The sequence below is a fragment of the Sus scrofa genome, chromosome 12 (genome assembly GCF_000003025.6).
Source record: "Sus scrofa isolate TJ Tabasco breed Duroc chromosome 12, Sscrofa11.1, whole genome shotgun sequence".
Taxonomy (NCBI): domain Eukaryota; kingdom Metazoa; phylum Chordata; class Mammalia; order Artiodactyla; family Suidae; genus Sus; species Sus scrofa.
Window position 1 is genome coordinate 53,332,112 of NC_010454.4, and position 17,466 is coordinate 53,349,577.

The following is a 17,466-nucleotide window of genomic DNA, read 5'->3' on the forward strand; positions in this document are numbered from 1 at the left end:
CTTGGGACAGTAGGCGGGTGCCCGGGAGCCTGGGGTACCTGGGATCTAGGTCATCTTAACTGGGGTGAAACTCTTCCTCGAGGGAAGCCCGTGGCCCGCAGCGGCCCCGCGCGGCCGGTACCAATACCGCACCTGACCAGCCTTAACGGCGCTCCAGCCCAGGGTCCTAAACTGTACCGAGGGAGTCTGATAAAGCGCAGTCACCGGCCACTGGCTTCGACGGCTTCTTCCAGGTGCGTTCTGGAACCTCCTGCGCGAAAGCAAGCAGTACGTCTCTGCTTCCTTAAGACGTCATAGTCATGCGGGGAAACTCTTATAACTGGTAGAAGAACTATAGGCGAGAGCCCGGATAGCTCAGTCGGTAGAGCATCAGACTTTTAATCTGAGGGTCCAGGGTTCAAGTCCCTGTTCGGGCGTAACTGTTTTTCTGTTTCTTCCGTTTTTCTTCCTCGCTGGTAGTTGATGTCATCTTTAGATTTATTTTGAATACAGCAAATATTTGTATTCCTTTGAACAGAATGAAAGAGTAAAGCAAATTTATAACTTGGATTTAAAAGGAAGTAGTATTAACTGCGTCAGGGCTTTATTCAAAAGGTGGAACGAATGACAGTGGGGAGAAAGTAGAGATGTTTTCAAGCAGGACATATGCAAGCCATACAGGCGAATGTTCTAGTAGCCACATTAAAAAGAGTACTAAGAAATAGGTTAATTTAATATTTTTGAAATTAATTTGAATAACATTTTATTTAACCCAGTATATCCTAAATCTTATGTTATCATGTAATCAGTATTTTTAAGTTATTAATGAAATTTTAGCCATTGTTTTTATACTGTCATCAGGTTACAGTGTGTATTTTATACTTATAGCACATTCAAATACATATTTCAGGTACTGGATAGCAGTAGCCACGCTATCCAATAACTGCTTTTGTTTTACCCTCTGTGAATGGCGAAGTAGGTAATCGTGCAGAATAGGAAATTCAGTTTTATATATATAGAGTCTTAGAAAGACGTTTTGAAAGGGGTTCCATGGTGTAATGGTTAGCACTCTGGACTCTGAATCCAGCGATCCGAGTTCAAATCTCGGTGGAACCTTAGGTTTTTTTTTTTCGGTCTTAATTTACTATCTATATATTCTATCATATTATTCATTAGTTACATATATGATGTTCTCTTATGTTCTAAGAGGATCTGGAAAGAAAAACTAGGATGTTATCGTTTGAGCTTTTCAGACTAGATAATTCGAGCTCCTAGCACATCGTCAGGGGAACATACAGTAAGTCAAATACATAGCGCGTTGCTTTGACAGTTAAGAGTGTTATAGGATGACTTGTTAAAGTGCAGATCGGGTATGAAGATAGGTTACTCTGCAAGTTTCCATCAGGGCTTGGTTTGGAGCTGGGATACAGACTTAGCCTCAGTCCAGGTTTGAGAGAGAGAAGACGGTGAGACCACTGTCAGGAGTTATCATAAAACTAAGGAATATCCCACAAGGAGTTTTGTGAATTCGAGAGTGCGGAGACTGTTGAGAAAAACTCTGGTCTGGCAGCGGTGGGATTCGAACCCACGCCTCCGAAGAGACTGGAGCCTAAATCCAGCGCCTTAGACCGCTCGGCCACGCTACCTGCGTGGAAGCAGTTTCTCCCCACAGCCTTCCTAAGAGACTAGCAGGGAGCAGTAGTACTGCAGATGATTGTGTTAAATAGGGTGGTCTTCCTTGGGAACATCGAGATCCCACCGGAAAACAAAGCAATGAATGTCAAAGCACATAGACCAGAGGAAACAGAGACACGCAGACATTTCCAACACAACAAGTTTATTTTTACGGATGGGGCCACATCTGGGAGTGGGGTGCGCCTGACCTGGAAGCATCCCTCAAGCGGGCGCCTGGATCTCTGTATTTGCTGGCTCATAGTCAGTTGCTCTCTCTTTGTTTCTTCCACCCCTGCGCCCCCGCACTCCCACCTGGCTCGCGTGCTTAGGGCACGCTACCTCTTTCAAGCAGGACTCCGCGAGGTCCAAACCACGCGCTCCTGCCAAGCCACGCCCAATTCCCTCGCAACCCTCCCCCACCCCCGCCCCTTTTCCATTCTAGTACCCGTAAGCCGACGGATGCCGCCGCCCGCCAGGTGGCTCTGTGGCGCAATGGATAGCGCATTGGACTTCTAGTGACGAAAGAGCGATTCAAAGGTTGTGGGTTCGAATCCCACCAGAGTCGGTTTTATTTTCATTTATTCATTTTTTTTTTTTTTTCCCTCCTTTCTATATCTGGCTTTTTCTTAGAGGCTCCTATCCCTTCTCTCCCTACCCTATCTCAAGTGTTTGCCATCCGGCTTCAGTCCAACCTCAGCCTCCGCTCTGCTCTTTACTTACCTGTGTGCCCCGCGGCTTGGGCCAAGGAGAGCAGGACTGGGGGTTGGGAGACAGAAGCGGAAGGAAAGTGGGCGTGGACGCCGAGATAAAGGCAGGCCCCTGGCTAGGGGACACACGGGGATTGAATAACCACTTTATTCCATGCACTAGGGACTCGGGAGGGGACTGGGGCTGGGCCGGGGGCAGAGGGTACAATCCTAGACGCAAGGAGGGCAGGGAGAAGGGACAGGAACCAGGGAAATATATATTTATATAGATACTCTAATATAGACCACATCTCACCCGCGCGCTACGCCCGCGCGCCCCGCCGCCCTCCCCAACACCTCCTCGCCCCGACGCCCGGGTCCCTCTGCTGCCCTCGGGCTGGAGTCTCTACCCCACCCCCCAGCCCCCGCCCCCACCCCACCCCTCAAAGCTCAGGGCCAAGGTCTCCAGAAAGCGGGCGGCGGGGGCGGCGGGGCCTTGGGCGCCCCCTCTTGTCTGTGAGGCGGCGGCGGCGGCGGCAGCAGTCCGGTGAGGGGGGCCGGCGCGCCGGAATCCCCGGCGCGGGGGGAGCAGGGGGCCGGGGACCATGCGCAGCGCGGGCTAGGGGGGCCCTTGTGCACTGGCGGGCGCTGGTGCAGCGCCGGGCCAGGCGCTGGGGCGGCGGGGTCCAGCGGTGGGCGCGGCGCCTGGGGCCTTGGATCTACCGGTTCGGGCCGGGGCGGCTTGGGGCGCAGGTATCCGTGCAGCGCGGAGAAGAGCTGGGCGCGGGCGGCCGGGCTGGCGTCGTGCGCGAAGGCCGCCAGGCGAAGCAGGCACTCGCGGAAGCCGGACAAGTAGCAGCTGGCGAGCGCCTCGGCGTCCTGGGCGGGGGACCGGGGAACCCCTGGAGCCGCGGCAGCGGTTGCGACCGGCGGGAGGGCGGGCGGGCAGGGCAGGGGTCCCAGCAGGGGTGAGGGAAGGGGCGGGGCGCAGAGATACCGAGGCCGGACAGGCGCACAGAGACAGGAAGCCAGATGGACCGACAGAGGGAGAAAATGAGGGAGACACAGAGACAGACACGCGCGGGTGTTATTATTAACCTCGCCTCGTAGTAGAGCCTGCCACTCCCCGAGCCCACCGTCCACCGGCCCTCCTACCCCGGCCCGGGCCCGGGTGAATCCCCCCTCCCTCCCTCCCTCTGCTGCCCCACCCCCGCGCTGTACCGGGGGGCTCCACCCGGCTTCGCTCCCTCAAGTAGCCCACGGCGAACTCCAGTATCTCTGCTTTCTCCAGCTTCGGGTTCCGGAGGTTCTACAGAAGGGAGGGGAGGGCGCAGAGACAGAAAGGGGTGGGGAGAGAGGGGGAAAGTGGCAGGGGGAAGAAGGGAGGGGGGATGCAGGAGCTGGGGGTGCCCCCGGATCGCGTTTGCGCGCCGACCACGGAGTGCGCTTCTTAGAGGTGACCAAGAATGGGCCTGGCCCGCCCAGAGACGAAACTGTCCAACCCGAGGGGATGAAAGCAACCCAGTGTAAGGAGGGGATTTGAACAGTAAGCCTGGGGGGTGAAATTATCCACCCTGCTGGTTATCTCGGGAGTGTGGTGGAGGAGGAGGGAGGATTTACAGACCCAAAGGTTGAAACTGACGGACCCAGGGAGTGAAATTTACAGAGCCCGGTGTGAAACTTACAGACCCGAGGGGTGGCGAAGAAGATCGCGTTCTGAGAGCGAGAGGGGCTCTGGGATGGGATTCCAAGGGTCAGGATGCCTTGGGGCCAGGGTCGCCAAAGCAGCATATGTCCCCACCCAAGTGGGAAGCCCTGAGACGCGAGCACGGGATGCTGGGGGGGGGGGGTCCGGTGATGGAGGAAGAACTGACCTGGTCTCGGGTCCGCTCCAGCAGCAGCAGCCTCAGTTCCTCCAGGCTGCGGTTGATGCGGTCCCGGCGCCGCTTCTCCACAAGCGGCTTCAGCATCTGCGACCAGCAGGAAAGGGAGAGCCGGCCGACCCGACCGAGACTCAGCGCGGCCGCGGGGGCGTCGGGATCCCGCCGCTGGGATAATCCGGCCTCCACCCCTTCCCCAAGACCCCAGAGAGCCTAGGGCCGGGCCCATTCGACCCCACTCCACTCCCCCTCCCATCGCCCCTAGAGTCAATTTCTGTAGCTCGCCTCCTCTCTCTCCCGGGTCTTCTGCATTCTCCTCTCTCAGTCTTGTCCTCCCTCCTCCCCTCTCTGTGTCTCTCCTCTTTTCTCTCTACGTCTCCGTCTCGTGCAGTCTTTCTCTGTCTCAGTGGAGAACTTTGGGGGCCCTCTTTGCGCCCAGACACGTGGGCCGCAAGGTGCCGGGCTGAGGTGGCGGCCCTAAGTGTAGAAAGTGAGATACCCAGCGCGACCGCGCCTCCTCTTCTCCCTCTAACCCGTCTATGCTGTCACACTTCACCACTGCTTCGAAAATCTTCCACCCGGGCTCGGGCCTCTGGAATCAGTGCCCTCCAGAACTTCTCTTACGAGGCTGCATTGGGCCAGGTCCGGACAGCCCGCTGGAGCAAGCGCCTATCCTCTTCGCTTTTTGTTTCCACCCTCCTCCCTTTGCTCTTGGCTCCTCTGGTTTTTCACTCAAACTCTGCCCCCCCTCCTCCCTCGCCCTCCAGGCCCCAGGGTGCCAGCTGCCGTTATCCACACCCCAGATCTCCGCTGCTGCCGCCCACCCAGTTCCAGCTCTGACCCTGACCCCTTCTCCATACTCTGCAGCTCCTGGCTCCTCGGTCCGTCGCGCCCCTCTCCCCCTTCCGGCCCTGCGTCTCCAGCCTCTTCCCTGACCCTCGGTCTCAGGGACGCGTCCCCTGACCCGCCCGGGGATCTCTGCTCCCTCCCCTCCCGCCTCTCACCTTGGGGCCCTCCCTGTTCTCCGCTCGATCCCGGGTGACCATCGCTCCTCCGGACCCTTGTGTAGACCGAGCCCCTGCTCGCCTTGCGCCTTATATCCCGCAGGCTCCCAAGTAGGGGCGGCGGGGGGGGGGTGTTAGTTAGGACCCGGACCCGCCCCTTCACCACCCAGATCTCGCCGGACTCGCCCCGGGCACGAGGCGCCCGGAAAGGGGAGGAGCGCAAGGGGGAGGGGGAGGAGTGGAACCGGCCTGCGAGTGTGGGAAATGAGGGGCAGGGGCAGCGCCGGCTGGGTCAAGGACCATAAAGCTGTATAAGGAGGCGGGACCCAGCTGAAGGCAGGAGGTTACTGGGGGAGGAGGGAGCTTGAGGTGTCTGGGACATAACTCAGGAGTGAGCTGCACAGTTCCCCTCCCCTTCACTATCTCAGCTTTCTGGGGGGCTCCCTGTACCTCCACTAACCCTGAAATTAAAGTTAGCACCCCTCAGCCTCTAGGCTGGATCCTGTACATCTTTCCCCAAAATTCACCTCCTCCTTGGGATAGTGGCCACCTCAGTGTGCTGGCTGGATCCCTCTAACTCAACTGGGACTTTGGAGGTAGAAGAGAAGCTGTTCTGTCTAAGTCACTTCTATTCAACTTGCCCAACATCTGCGCTCTTTGTGCCCACTGGGTCCTGGTCTTGGCTGCACGGTTCATACTGGGATATGGACCTGAGGCCCAGCTTATCCCTGCAGGATAGTGGAAAAGGCAATGTGTTATCAAGCAGCTATTTTAAAAGCACAGTGAATAGGTCCTCAGAGAAAGGGTCATCCTGAGAATGGCTGGACTGGGCTGGAGGTGGCTGCGGGAGAGCCTCCAGGGATTTCAAGCACAGTTCGGAGGCGGAGAGATCTTTCCAGATAGAAATATTTGCTTCAAAAGTAATTACAGGAGATTCAGGCGTATGGCTGCCAGGACACCTGACACAAGTGTGCTCTGGTTGCTTGCTCCTGGAGACCCCACGTGATTACAGGGGAGCAAGGAGCAGACAGTTTTCTTAAAAAGACAAGAAAGGAAACCCAAAAAAAGGAATCAACACCCACCTCATACTAAGAGCATGACCCTCAGCAAAATGATGCGTGCACATCTTGGAAACTTCAGGACAAAGTGCTTGAGAAGATAAAACCGATGATTAAATGGGACAACAAGAATTCCAGGGACAAGGACACAGTAAGACAGGGTTGTAGATAGCTTCGGAGTCAGGGATGGATGGGGTTCAGTGCCCGACCACAGCTTGTTTTTTCACGGAGCCTGCCTTGCCAAAATCCCAGCCGGATGGACCCAGACCTTGGGGAGGGCGCTCCCATTTGGAACCAGGGAGCCCAGCACATCACACCTCCCCCTACCTGAGCCAAATGGAAGCGCAGATGTGTGGCCCCAGAAGTCCCCCGCTGCCCCCCTCCTTGGGAACCTGGGCTCGGGCTGAGTTTTTCTCACCTGCACGCGAGGCTCGGGGGCCCGGGCAGTTCGCACCCGGGTGTGGGGCCGCCCCTGGCCATATGGGGTGACTTTATGGCCGAGTGACCGGATCCAGGCGGGAAGAAGGATGGCCTGGGCTCCACCCACGTCAACTATCGAGAGTCTTTGCTGAATCCCTGACTACACCGTTTTCCGGGCCAAGGTCGGCTCAACTCCATGTGAGCTGAGATAGGATCTGATGAAACACCACACCGCCTGCATTGGTGGTTCAGTGGTAGCATTCTCGCCTGCCACGCGGGAGGCCCGGGTTCGATTCCCGGCCAATGCAGAGTTTCTCTTTTCTCCTTTTTTTCGTCTGTCCTCCCAAGGTGGTTCTCTGATGTACCTGAGAAGCATCTTTGTTTAAGGTTTCTACCAAATATTAATCCTGTTTAAGTTTTCTACCAAATATTAAATTAATCCTTAAGGTTTTTACTCTATGGCAGTTTGAGGCCCCGAATCGAGACCCTGTTTCTGAACGTGTTCACACTCCCATCCTCCCGGCCTAGGGGTCCGGCTGTCCACACCCCTCCCTCCGCCCCTCGCCCGCACCTCCGCAGGCGTGACCCTGAGAAAGGACCTGGCGCCGGGATCCCTGCCCCGGGGGTCCACTCAGCTCCCTGCGGGGGAGGGGCGAGGTTCGCCCACCCCGCAAACTCTAAGGCCCTCGCTCTTCTTTCCTTTTCTCTTCCTCGCTCTCTCTTACTTCCAGTTTTCTGAAAGCCGCTTTCTTTTTCTAAGTCCACGGTCTCAGCTTTTGTCCCGCCACCTACGTCTCCGCGTTCCTTTCGGCGTCTGTCTCTGTATCTTTCATATTCTTTCCAGGTGTCTTAGCAAAGTCTGCTGCTGGTCTGTCGGGGTCTTCAGTGGCTTCTGCATCTCCGGCCTCTGCGTGTCTCTCTCAGTCCGCGTCTCGGTCTCTGGGATCTTTTCCCTGGGACTCTGTCGCCTCCTGGCCCTCTGCGCTCCCACGCTCCGGCCACCCCCTGGGAAGCTCGCTCACACCTCCAGGTTCCTGCCACCTCCCCCCGCCCCTTCCCGGCCTCTTTGATCCCGCACGCGTCGGGGCGGCGGGTGGCCGGGCTCCCGCCAGCTGCCGCGGCCACTTGTGAGCAGAGGAGGGGCGGCCCGGGCTCCAGGGCTCGCGGCCCCGGTTTTCCGCGATCTTCCGGGCGGCTCCACCTCCCTCCGCGCCCCTCCTTCGGGCACAGTCTCCGGCTGCTGCGAGCCCGCGTTCTCGGTCGCTGAGTCTAGATCTGGGTGTCTCGGTCCCTCTCTCTGGAACTTACCTCGGGTCTGTGTCTCGGGATCCCGTCTCCTGTCTCTTCCAGCTTCATCTGGGCTTCATCTTCCTGCTTCATTTGCGCAAGGCTCGAGGTCTTTCGTTTTCGTCTGGGGACTGTGTCAGCCCCTGGGAAGGCTCACTTCTCAACTCTAAGCCAAGCAGTGGCCCCAGAAGGAAACCCTACAGCGGTCTGGGCATCTGAACGTGCGCGCAGCCGCTGTCAGTGGAGGGCCTCTTGTGCACCAAATGTTGATAGGCATTGAGGGTACCTTGGATCTGGGCTCTCCTGACACATTATAGTGGGGGAGGGGAGACAGACAATGAGAAAGCAGAAAGTAACATCAGGCTGTTGTAAGGGTCGGGATGGAGGACAAAGGTCACGACAGTGAAGGACTAGTTGACTCTGGGCGATCAGGTAATGGGGAAGAAGCTTTGTGTTCTGTGACAAGTTAATCACTACAGGGAAGGTTGCCCTGCAGCTTAAATTACACATAACGACCCACCTCTGGGACCCCTGCCTCCCAGGTAATGTGCATTAAGCTAAAATAACTTCGTTTGGCTCCCAGGAAACCTCCTCACCAGGCTCACCTGTGAATAACCACAGGCAGAAAGAAACGAATACATCCTCTCTAGAGGGGAGCCCAGAAGCGTTGTCTTTCCTCCTGCCCCTTTTAGTACAAAAGAAATCTGAATTCTAACTCAGGCAAGATGGTTCTTTGGACACAGCTGTCCTCTCCGTCTGCCGGCCTTCTGAGTGAAGTTACTCCTCGCCCCAGCATTTCCTCTCTAAGTTTATTGCTTGTCCCAGCCACCCCTGTGAGCTCGGACGGGGTAGCAAATTTTGGCGAGCCAACCAGGAGCCTTGCTGCTCCTGGCCAAGCAGCCCTGGTTGGGGCATTTTCGAGTAAGGCCCGAGCAGCTGCCAAAAACCACTTAACCTGAGGATCTGCCCTTAAAAGTTCCTGGAAGCAGCACCAGAGACCCTAGCACTTGGCAGCTGGAGCAAAGAATCGACATTTGGGAGGCCACGGGCTCCACACAGTAGGGTAAGTCACTTCCAGCTGCACAAGCTGGAAACTTTATTTCCTCTCCATTTGGGGCTTTTTCTCTGGAATAAGCCAATTTGTTTTGTGTTTGAGTGGGGTACCCAGGTGGACAGGGGAAAGAGTTATTGGACGTTCACCTGATTTGTGAACCGGTTCGTTTGTTTCTTTGGATGCTCGCTTTATGTGTGTAGCTTAGTGTTTTGTTTTGTTCATCTGGAATTTTTGTCTTTAATGTTTATCCTAAAATGTCTTCTGAGTTTCTGAGAGTCTTCCGATCATTTTGGATAAGTGATCTGATTACAGCCGTGAAACCAGGGGTGGGAAGATATTTTATTGAAACAACGTCTGGCCACTGTAGCTGTCAGGATCTCCACCAGGGGTTTAGGCAGGGTTATCTTGGAACCCTGTGTATCGTGTACTGTCACCCTTGCTTTGTTAATTACATCATTTGTGGTCTCCTGCGTTGTTTAAGTGTGAAACCCCATGACCAGGCTTGAGGACTTAATTAGGATTTTCTGTTTGTCCTATGGATTTTTCCATTTCATGTTGTTTGGTATGTTTCTCCATTTACAGCCAAATCAATTGTGTGATGTTGAAAGCTTTTACTGATGTCAAGTAGAAGAAAATAAATAACAAAAACAGAACACCTGGAATTCTCTTGTGCCGCACTGGGTTGGGGGGCGGGCATTGTCACTGCAGCACCTTGGGTTGCTGCTGTGGCATAGGTTTGATTCTTGGTCTGGGAATTTCCACATGCCTTGGGTGTGGCCGAAAAGCCCCCCCATAACATCTGTTTGCGGGATACTCCCAGGGAGAAGAGAGAGGTTCCACTTGGTTCGTAAGATCACCAAAAGCCCCATCTCAGAATTCAGCCTGACTGGTTGGTACCAAAGCAACAAGTCATCCTTTTGATGGTGAGAGATGACCAGTTGCTATTTATGGTTTTATGGTGGCTATTTGGTCAAGAAGTGGGGAAGAATGATGAAATCTTTTATGTGCCAGCGTTTGTGCTCTTACAAGAGAGGAAATAGGAAAAAGAGAGCAATGACTGAGGACACGGTGCCTCAAATCTTAACTCCTCCAGCTGAGCAAGGGGTCTCAGCCGCTGCAGCTGTTACTGCCGATACATCCCCCTCCATCCCACCGGACCACCTTCAGTTCCTGTCAGCCCAGTTCCTGACACTGGGGCTCAGGGCTGCGCCTCCTTATAAGGATCAATCAGAAAATCCTGTATTCGTTTCTGGGGCACAGGAACTTGGTCTGGTATCTCATCTAAAACCCACCTGGGGAGTTCCCATGGAGGCTGAGCAGGCCGTGAACCTGATCAGGATCCATGAGGATGCAGGTTCCATCCCTGGCCTCACTCAGTGGGTTAAGGATCCAGTGTTGCCTTGAGCTGCAGTGTAGGTCGCAGACATGGCTTGGATCCTGTGTTGCTGTGGCTGTGGTGTAGGCTAGCAGCTACAGCGGATTCCATCCCTGGCCTTTGAACTTCCATATGCCTCAGGTGCGGCCCTAAAAAACGGGGGGTGGAATTAATTGGGGCCAGGAGCCACTCCCAGGGCAGGGCAGTTTCCCTTCCCCTGTTCTCTCACAGGGGCCTAAATGTCAACAACTAGCTGGCTGGGATTCCCAGGCTTGCTGAATTGGAAAAATTGCCCCCTCCTTTATAAGGAGGATCCTCTACACCTGAAGCCCACTTCTCAGTGGCCACAGCTGAAGCACAGTGAGAGGCCCCAGAGAGGGAGGCGTGCCCTTGTTAGAGCGCAGCTTATGGGGAGGCTTTGAAAGGGGAACTGAGGCAAAAGAGGTTGGAAACAAACAAACGAAAAAGTCCGAGTTCCTGTCTTGGCAGAGTGGAAACAAATCCAACTAGGAACCATGAGGTTGCAGGGTTGATCCCTGGCCTTGCTCAGTGGGTTAAGGATCCAGCGTTGCCGTGAGCTGTGGTGTGGTCACAGACGCGGCTCGGATCTGATGTGGCGGTGGCATAGGCCGGCAGCTGTAGTTCCAGTTCACCTTCTAGCCTGGGAACCTCCATGAGTACAGCCCTAAAAAGAAAAAAAAAAAAAGTCAAGAAATTCAGCAAAACAAATGAAGACCTCTCTGCATTTTTGGAAAAGACTTATCGGGCCTATAGACATCATACTAATGCAGATCATGAGGCCCCTGGAAATGTTAGAATGGCAGATTTGATCTTTGGGGGGGGGCGAAGTGCCTCAGATACCGAGAGAAACCTGCGAAGATTAGATGGTGCATTTGGAATGCACCCACCTCAACTGTAGATGTTGCTTTTAAGAATCAACAGGGGACAACAGAAGAAAGAAGATGCAAAATGAAATTCCAGGAGTTCCCCTCATGGCGCAGTGGTTAACGAATCCGACTAGGAACCATGAGGTTGCGGGTTCGGTCCCTGCCCTTGCTCAGTGGGTTAATGACCTGGTGTTGCCATGAGCTGTGGTGTAGGTTGCAGACATGGCTCGGATCCTGCGTTGCTGTGGCTCTGGCGTAGGCCTGTGGCTACAGCTCCGATTAGACCCCTATCCTGGGAACCTCCATATGCCGTGGGAGCGGCCCAAGAAATAGCAAAAAGACAAAAAAAAAACAAACAAACCACTTTTTTTTTTTTTTTTTTTTTTTTTTTTGGTAGTGGCACTGGATTCCTGGAAGGTGGGTCACCCAAAGAGAGGTAGGTGACCACTAGTGAAGGAACAGGGTGCCTACTGCAAGGAGGAAGGGCACTGGGAAACAGACTGCCCTAGGCTGAAACATGAAGGGAAACAATGAAAGATGAGAGCCTCCCACGTGGTAGAAAGAGAAACTCTCATTATCAAGAGGGCCCGGAGCCCCACTGGACTTGAGGCGCCCAATTCCAATTTCCCAGCCCCATCCTGGGGTAAACTTGACAGTGGGGGCTGAGCTGATTGACCTTAGGATAGACCTCACCCTGAAGTTTTTCACCAGGACGGGTTGGCATCAGACTCCCACCAGGACATGCTTTAAGCTTACAGATGGCGCTCATATTTGCGTTACTCTGTGGCTTCGATTTCTACTGGAAAAAGTGTCGTCTCTGTGGCTGGTGCTCCCCAGGCAAATTACACTGGCCAGATAGTACTGTACCGTGTCAATGAGTGGTGGTGTGAGGGTTAATTCAGCCTCGTGCGGGTGACCAGATTGGCTCCTACGTTGGCAGTGTGCTGTGATCACTGTTAGACCCTGTTACAGACGTAGGCGTGACAAGGTCCGGGAATGACCTAAAGAAAGGGGAAGAGTCTACCTGTTTACTCTCACAAAGGGCGCTCTGAATTGGCACCAGTTTCTAAAAGGGTCCGAGGTGTTGAAAATGCTCAGTTTGGTTCAGCGATTGCAGCTCTTTCATGCATCTATGTGGGTGGCTTTTTGGAGTTCTCGATGTGGCACAAGGGGTTAAGGACGTGGCATTGTCTCTCTAGCGGCTGGTGTTGGAGCTGCAGCTTTGATTAGAAATTCCATATGCCATGGGTTGTGGCACACACACACACACACACAGGATGGCTTTCCTGATGTGATCGGTTCACTTTGGGAAAGTCAGAACTCTGGAGCTGTGGTCATGAGGTCACCATTCGTGTGTTCGAATCTTGGAATCTGATAGAACTTTTAGGAGCCATCCCATTAACTGAGTGGATAGCTATGGAGATTTTTTTTTTTTTTCCAATTTTATTGGCCGCCCTGCTGAGTTTCCCGGGGCCAGGGATCAGACCTGAGCCATAGTGGCGACCTACACCACAGCTGGGGCCACACGGTGTCCTGTGCCTGCTGCAGAGACGTGGTGGCACCACACCAGGAGCTCCAGCTATGGGGAATTTAAAGGGGGATCCCATTACCCATGTGCCTGTGATAGGTCATTCAGCTCTGGTCACAGACTCTTGCTGATGTGTCTACAGATGCTTCACTGACACCGGAAAAGTCACTTTGCTCAACAGGAATGCTGAGATAAACCTCAAACTCTGCCTTAGTGCAAAGCTGTAGAGCCACTAAGCAGAACAGGTGGCCACTGTATATAAATGACAACTGATGCAGCCCAGTATCAGCCCACCATCCAGAGGAAGCTCCGGGGCATTACTTAAAGAACATAATGAGGAGTTCCCTTCATGGCACAGTGGTTAATGAATCCGACTAGGAACCATCAGGTGGCGGGTTCCATCCATGGCCTTGCTCAGTGGGTTAAGGATCCGGCGTTGCCGTGAGCTGTGGTGTAGGTCGCAGACGTGGCTCGGATCCTGCGTTACTGTGGCTGTGGTGTAGGCCGGCGGCTGCAGCTCTGATTGGACTCCTAGCCTGGGAACCTCTATATGCTGTGGGAGTGGCCCTAGAAAAGGCAGAAAGACAAAAAAAAAAAAACCCAAAACCATAATGACAGGTGCTTGCAGACGGCCACAGCGGCAGATCAAGCACAGGTGCTCCCAGTACATCCTCGCCACACAGGAGCCCTCTGAGGCTGTCACGTCTCTGGATCCGTGTGTGAACATCAGTCTGGAAACCCTTGGCACTAGCCCTGAAGCTACTCTGAGACAGCCAAGGTCTTCCGTTTCTTTTTTCCTTCCTTCCCTTCCCCTTTCCCTCCCTTCCTTTCTTCCTTTCCTTTCTTTCTTTGCCAATACTCACACGGAAGGTTCCAGGCCGGGGATCAAACCCTCGCCACAGCAGGAACCTGCACCCGAGCTGTGGCAACACTGGATCCTTCACCCACGGTGTCACACGGAAACTCCCTTCGTATCTCTTTCTGCCAAGACTGCTGTGGTGGTGGGATTTGCATCTTTGATCTTGTTCTAGATGTTCAACAGCTGCCAGCAACAGCCCTTTATTGTCACCAAAGGGCTGACAATAAAAAGGTTAACATTTTCAGTGACACTGAAAAACACAAAGGAAAGGGCCTAGAATGCTGGACGTCTTGTTGGCTTTTCAGGAGACCGGCTTTGTCTTCCTGACCCATGCCGGGTGACAGGACAGGAGTGACAGGCCGGGCTGCTTCATCCCAGACGCCTGCTGTCTGCAGTGTAGGCTCCTCGCTTTAAAGGTGATTTTGACTATGAACTTGAATCAGGCATCAGGAGCACATGACTGGTGCTCAATCACCCACCGACTGCTGTCGGACCTCCCCAGGTAGAGACTCAACACAGAGGAACCTGCTCTACTGAGGACTGAAAAACAGACTTTACTCAACGGCTGAAAGCTGCAAGGAACTTCAGACAACCTGCTCGCGTTGGTGCATATGCCACATGGACAGAATGTCTCTGAAGGGGATAAAGCCCCCCTTAAGGAAATTATCCCCCAGTTTGGAGTAAGGCATCGAAATTACATTTGTCCTGGAGACCACAAAAAAAACAAGAAAATGAATTATACGCTGAAAGGGGGACATCATGAAAATTATGTCAAGAAACTGTAACTTGGGATCAGGCCTGGCCAGACGCCCTCCTACAGATCAGAGGCTCTCAGAAGCAGACTTAAATCGAGCTGCTTTGAAATACTGGATGGTGGGCCATTCCAGGTGTCTGCCTGGGTGGGAGAACCTACCAGTGCTCTAAAAGACCTAGCAGGTGCCAATTGTGTTAAAACTTTGGGCACTAGGCGTTCCCACTGTGGCTCAGTGGTTAATGAACCCAACTAGTATCCATAAGGATGCAGGTTCGATTCCTGGCCTCGCTCAGTGGGTTAAGGATCCGGCGTTACCATGAGCTGTGGTGTAGGTCACAGATGCCCTCGGATCCAGCGTGGCTGTGGCTGTGGCACGGGCCGGTGGCTACACTTCCAATTCAACTCCTAGCCTGGGAACTTGCAGATGGCCAGTTCATTATAGCTGGAGAAGGGTCAAGCTCTGTTTAACTTTGTCCAAATAAATAGCACAGGCATTGAGCGTATGTATCGGGAAGTAGAACCAAAACTTCAAGTTCAGTTACAAATTAGACCAAGTGCTAAGGGATTTCATCAGGTTCAAGTAGTCGCAGATGTTTTAAAAAAGGAAAGAGGAGTTCCTGCTGTGGCACAGCAGTTAAGGATCCAGCGTTGTCTGAGGTGGCCAGGTTCGATTCCCGGCCTGACACAGCGGGTTGAGGGCCCGGTACTGCCGCAGCTGTTTGAACAGCTTACGCTGAGGTGGTGGCCGTGGAGAGAGAAAGGAAATGGGTTACGTCTGGGGTTTTGGCTTAAGGCCCTGGGTGGATGGTGGTGCCTTTACTGGGATGGGAAGCACAGGGGTGGCAGGGAGGGGAGCAGGGAAAGGTTTGGGCGAGAAAGCGGGCATTCTACTTTAAGCCAGGCTGGTGGCAGTCCCCTTAGGGTATGGGGTCACAGGTAGGCCAGGGACATACAAGTTTGAGGGTCAGAGCTGGAGGGTAAACCCAGAGGAGCCTTGGGAGATAGATGGCTTTGAAGGCAATGAGACCGGAGTGCCTGGGGAGAGAAGCTTCCTGACGCTCAGAGGGCAAGTGGAGGAGGACTTATCAAAGGGATCCAGGGATCAGAGAACCAGGGCAATGGGGTGACCTGAAAACCAAGACAAGAGGGTGCAAAGGAGGCGGAAGCAGTCAGCTCTTGGCTAAGCTGCTGGGAGGCCAGGTCAGAAGGGAGCGAGGCAACCACACAGTCGGGCATCTTGGAAATCACGGGTGACCTGGGGGGAATTTGACATACTGGCTGTGGGTGAGGCGAGAGCGGGATGTGAGGACAGGCAGACAGGGGCCGTAGTAGGCACAGCCCTGGCAAGTTGTGCAAAAATGGGTGGCAGGAGTTCCCGTCGTGGCGCAGTGGTTAACGAATCCGACTAGGAACCATGAGGTTGCGGGTTCGGTCCCTGCCCTTGCTCAGTGGGTTAGGGATCCGGCGTTGCCGTGAGCTGTGATGTAGGTTGCAGATGTGGCTCAGATCCTGCGTTGCTGTGGCCCTGGCGTAGGCCGGAGGCTACAGCTCCGATTCGACCCCTAGCCTGGGAACCTCCATATGCCATGGGAGCGGCCCTAGAAATGGCAAAAAAAGACCAAAAAAAAAAAAAAAAAAAAAAAAAAGGGTGGCAGCCAGAGCACAAGAGAGAGGTGAGGGTGTGTGCTTCTGGTGGGACTAACAGGGTCTGATGCTCGGGGTGGGGGGACTCGCGCCCAGGTGGGGAAGTCGCCTCCGGTCATGGGGAGACAGCTCGCCCACGGGAGTCGGAAGACAGGGTGTGGGAAGGATGAGGCAGGTTCCCTCTCGTCCCTCCAATTTTCTCGAAGAAGAGCGAGTCAAGTTCATTGCTGGAGGGGAGAGAGCTGCAGGTCCTTTGGAGAGAGAGAAGGTGTGAAATGCTCATTTTGGAGAGTAGAGAAACAAACCTTTGAGGATAGAATAGGATTTCTAGGCAAGTGAAAAGTCCCTTAAAGATGTGGGGTCAAAAATTGTAATTTTGGGCGTTCACTTGTGGGGCAGCAGGTTAAGGATCTGGCGTTGTTCCTGCAGCGTCTGGGGTCGCTGGAGTCCCTGCCCTGCCGGGGGTTCAATCCCTGGCCCCGCAACTTCCACATGCCATGGGCGCGGCCAAAAAATTTTATAATTTCAGAGGTGAATTCATTGTGAAGCTGAAATTTCCTTCAGGACTCGTTCCTTAGCAGGCCCCTGGGAGGCTGCCAGCAACGTGATCACAGGGCCGTATCCCTCTGTTAAAATGTGCAAAAGGAAGGTATTTTAACCACAAATGGTAAAGACCACTGTCTCTTTTCACTCCAGTTTCCCCTCCGTCTCCCCTTCCCCGGGCGTTGCAGTGGCCGTGGGCAGCTGGGGATGTGTGGACGGTGATACGGTTAATGGGGTGCCCAGCCATCCTGGTGCAGGAACGGCTTCCAGGGAACCCTACCACCTGTCCCACTTGCTAGGCCTGGTGCTGTGAAGGTGCGGAGCCAGAGGGCACACATGAGATGAATGCAGCCAGGGGCTCTTGTCACTGTCACTTATGTCCATGTCACTTACGTCAGTGTCACTTAGGTCCATGGCTGGAGAGGAAAAACGAGATGTGAAATCTACAAAGTAGCCCTCCTGTAGAGACTATTATAGAGGGATGCAGACAATCAATTAACACCCGTAAGTTATTTTTCTGGACTTTTTGATTGTTCTGGCATTGTCAGCTTTTTCAGTGTGTAAGTTGTTGTGATCTCTTATTTCACTCCAAATATTTTTCGCTACCTAGTTTGATGATATTGTCTTCAAAAGCTCTCCCCTCCTTCCCCCACCCCTCAAAGCAGTTATAGGCACTTCAGGCCCCCCCAGACCTGAGACCACTTGTTCTGGGGGTGGGTGATTTTTCTCCAGCCATCGTGGCTATGAGAGCATCCTCCCCCACGCCCATCCCCAGGTTTCTAGGGTCCGGGATGGGGGTCTCTGGGCGGATGGCAGCCTCTCTGTCAGCGAGGG

General features: G+C 54.0%; 1 protein-coding gene and 5 non-coding genes across 6 annotated transcripts; 4 read left to right on the plus strand and 2 right to left on the minus strand.

The window, feature by feature from the left end:
- Positions 344-416, plus strand: TRNAK-UUU. The gene has a single exon. It is a non-coding gene; the product is annotated as a tRNA-Lys (tRNA).
- On the plus strand, positions 1,024-1,095 carry TRNAQ-CUG. Its single transcript has one exon. It is a non-coding gene; the product is annotated as a tRNA-Gln (tRNA).
- TRNAL-UAG lies at positions 1,544-1,625 on the minus strand. Its single transcript has one exon. It is a non-coding gene; the product is annotated as a tRNA-Leu (tRNA).
- On the plus strand, positions 2,132-2,218 carry TRNAR-UCU. Its single transcript is given in 2 exon segments — positions 2,132-2,168; positions 2,183-2,218. It is a non-coding gene; the product is annotated as a tRNA-Arg (tRNA).
- Positions 2,239-7,225, minus strand: HES7 (hes family bHLH transcription factor 7). The gene is made up of 6 exons (XM_021067858.1): positions 6,700-7,225; positions 6,306-6,372; positions 5,224-5,951; positions 4,214-4,309; positions 3,561-3,648; positions 2,239-3,241 (listed from the first exon to the last, which is right to left on the minus strand). The coding sequence occupies exons 3-6, from the start codon at positions 5,263-5,265 to the stop codon at positions 2,790-2,792; spliced, it is 678 nt and encodes a 225-aa protein (XP_020923517.1). The 5' UTR covers positions 5,266-5,951; positions 6,306-6,372; positions 6,700-7,225; the 3' UTR covers positions 2,239-2,789.
- TRNAG-GCC lies at positions 6,939-7,009 on the plus strand. The gene has a single exon. It is a non-coding gene; the product is annotated as a tRNA-Gly (tRNA).

What these genes read in the sequence shown, in the direction of transcription:
- HES7 (XM_021067858.1), bottom strand. Translation starts at nt 5,265, where the DNA reads ATGGTCACCCGGGATCGAGCGGAGAACAGGGAGGGCCCCAAG. An exon ending in AGAACAGGGAGGGCCCCAAG is followed by an intron (nt 4,310 to 5,223) that starts GTGAGAGGCGGG and finishes TGCTGGTCGCAG; the next exon opens with ATGCTGAAGCCGCTTGTGGA. An exon ending in AAGCCGGGTGGAGCCCCCCG is followed by an intron (nt 3,242 to 3,560) that starts GTACAGCGCGGG and finishes CCGCGGCTCCAG; the next exon opens with GGGTTCCCCGGTCCCCCGCC.